A 1,863-nucleotide genomic window follows, 5' to 3' on the forward strand; every position below is an offset into this window, starting at 1 on the left:
TGTCCAGCCCCAGGACAGGGCGCAGCGCCCTGCTCCGACCCGGGGCCGGGCTCCCCGGGCGGCGCCACCCACCCGGCTCCATGGCGCCCCGCGCCGCTTTGTGATGCAGCCGCCCCGGCACCCACGTGGCGCCGCGGCCGGAAACAGCGAGACCGGAAGCAGCGAGACGCGCGGCGGCACGAGCAGCTCCCGCGGCGCCAGCGACCCCTGGCGGCTCCCAGAAGCGCGGTAATTCCCCAGCCCAGGAGGGGCCGGGGGTGGAGAAGTGGCCTCTGACCCTGCCCAGACCCCGCAGCGGAGGAGAAGGAAGGGGGCATCCATGGGCAAGGGGCTGGGGGCGGCAGGCACCGATCCGGCGGGGGGAGGCAACGGTCCGCTTCACCGTGACTGTGCGCTTCGGTCCCGGGGTTTTACAGCCCCGGACGAAGGAGAGGCGAAGTCCCAGAGAACTGACGTTCTCATTTCAGGCTGAACATTAAGGCCACGCGAAGCATTTCCACTCACAGCAACTGTATTTCCTTCCAGTGGTCGCAGCCTGGGTCAGTCCCCCACGCCTGGAGAAAAGGGAAGGAGAAGGGTCGGCCCTGAGTGGACGCCATGTCTCAAGCCGAGTTTGAGAAGGTGGCGGCCATGGTCCTGCAGATGAAGATCAAGGTCACCGATCAAGAGCTGCTGGAGATTTACAGTCTCTACAAACAAGCCACCATCGGCAACGTCAACATCTCCTGTCCCTGTGCGGTGGATGTCAAAGGCAAGGCCAAATGGGAGGCCTGGAACGGGCGCAAAGGGATGAGCAAGGAAGACGCCAGGAAGAATTACATAACCCGGGTCCAAGAGATCAAGAACAAGTACGGCGTGTAAATTGGACCACGTGCTGGGGTCTGGTGCCCCCCAGCATGAGTCACTTCATCCCCTCGTACACTTCCTCTTTGCCCTCCCCTTCCTTTTGACCAGCTGTGCATCTGCAAGGCCAATAAAACTGCGTCCGCGCTCTGGAGCGGACATGTCCCATGACAGGGCAGCTGCCCTGTGAGCATTTCTGCAAGCGGGGAGGTTCATTCCAGGTTACGAACAGGCCCTTCATTGTTCTCGGTCCCCATTATGTGGCTCGGTTCACTGGCCTCTCTGCCTGGGCCCAGCTCCGAGAGCTGTCTGGCTGTCTCCAAGTGTTGCTGTAGCAACAAACAAGGCTTAAAATTTGCTGCTGGGGGGAGGGGGAGGGGATCATTTCTAGATGGGGTTGGTTATACACTTTGTGCTTGGGATAGTGCTGTCCGCTCCATCTCTCTCCCTTAAAGAGTGCTGAAGAGAGAATAACCCTCTAAAAACACCCCGAGCACTGGGGGTACTGGAGGAGATGCAGCTACACGGCTTACAACGGATGCAGCCTCCGCCACGGGCACAGTGCTGCGGCAGCGTTAATCCAGAACAGGCCTAGATTAACCCAGACAACACCTCTGCCTGCCATTTCCTTTCAACCCTCTTTATTTTCCTTTTTAACTCAGCTGACGTGGGATGCTGCCAGCAAGAGCCACACGCTGCAGTTCACCGGTTAGCCAGGCTTAGAGATCAACCAGGGGAAAGGGTTCCTGGGGGGAGGAGGTCTGTCCTGGGTGCCAGGATGAGAGGTTAGTGTGGGGAGACAGTTACACGACAGCCGGAGAGTGTCCAGCTTTGACCAGTGCAGTAGGCCCCATGGCTTTGAAGCTGGTTGCTTGGTGAAGGCTGTGATGTCATTCGAATTGTGATGTCAAGGGACCAGCAACAGATGAATCCTTCAGCAACCAGGCCTGGCACAGAGATGCAACGTTGCTGAAGCAGTCAAGGGACTATTTCCTAATGGCATTACCTACAAACTGTGCG

At 59.0% G+C, this 1,863-nt stretch overlaps 2 protein-coding genes across 2 annotated transcripts in view; one reads left to right on the forward strand and one right to left on the reverse strand.

The window, feature by feature from the left end:
• Nucleotides 1-172, reverse strand: part of GEMIN4 (gem nuclear organelle associated protein 4) — a 4,077-nt gene extending 3,905 nt beyond the window's left edge. The window contains exon 1 of the mRNA XM_019511164.1: nucleotides 73-172. Coding sequence (XP_019366709.1) covers nucleotides 73-82 — 10 coding nt within the window. The 5' untranslated portion in view covers nucleotides 83-172. The remainder of the gene's footprint in view (nucleotides 1-72) is intronic.
• A 250-nt stretch (nucleotides 173-422) lies between these two features.
• On the forward strand, nucleotides 423-993 carry LOC109293410 (acyl-CoA-binding protein-like). Its single transcript, XM_019511310.1, has one exon. The coding sequence runs from the start codon at nucleotides 598-600 to the stop codon at nucleotides 859-861; it is 264 nt and encodes an 87-aa protein (XP_019366855.1). The 5' UTR covers nucleotides 423-597; the 3' UTR covers nucleotides 862-993.
• Nucleotides 994-1,863: the final 870 nt, after the last annotated feature.

Source organism: Gavialis gangeticus, unplaced genomic scaffold (genome assembly GCF_001723915.1).
Source record: "Gavialis gangeticus isolate Ggan-Ray unplaced genomic scaffold, GavGan_comp1, whole genome shotgun sequence".
NCBI lineage: Eukaryota > Metazoa > Chordata > Crocodylia > Gavialidae > Gavialis > Gavialis gangeticus.

Coding starts and splice junctions, on each gene's coding strand:
- LOC109293410 (XM_019511310.1), top strand. CDS start 598: ATGTCTCAAGCCGAGTTTGAGAAGGTGGCGGCCATGGTCCTGCAGATG.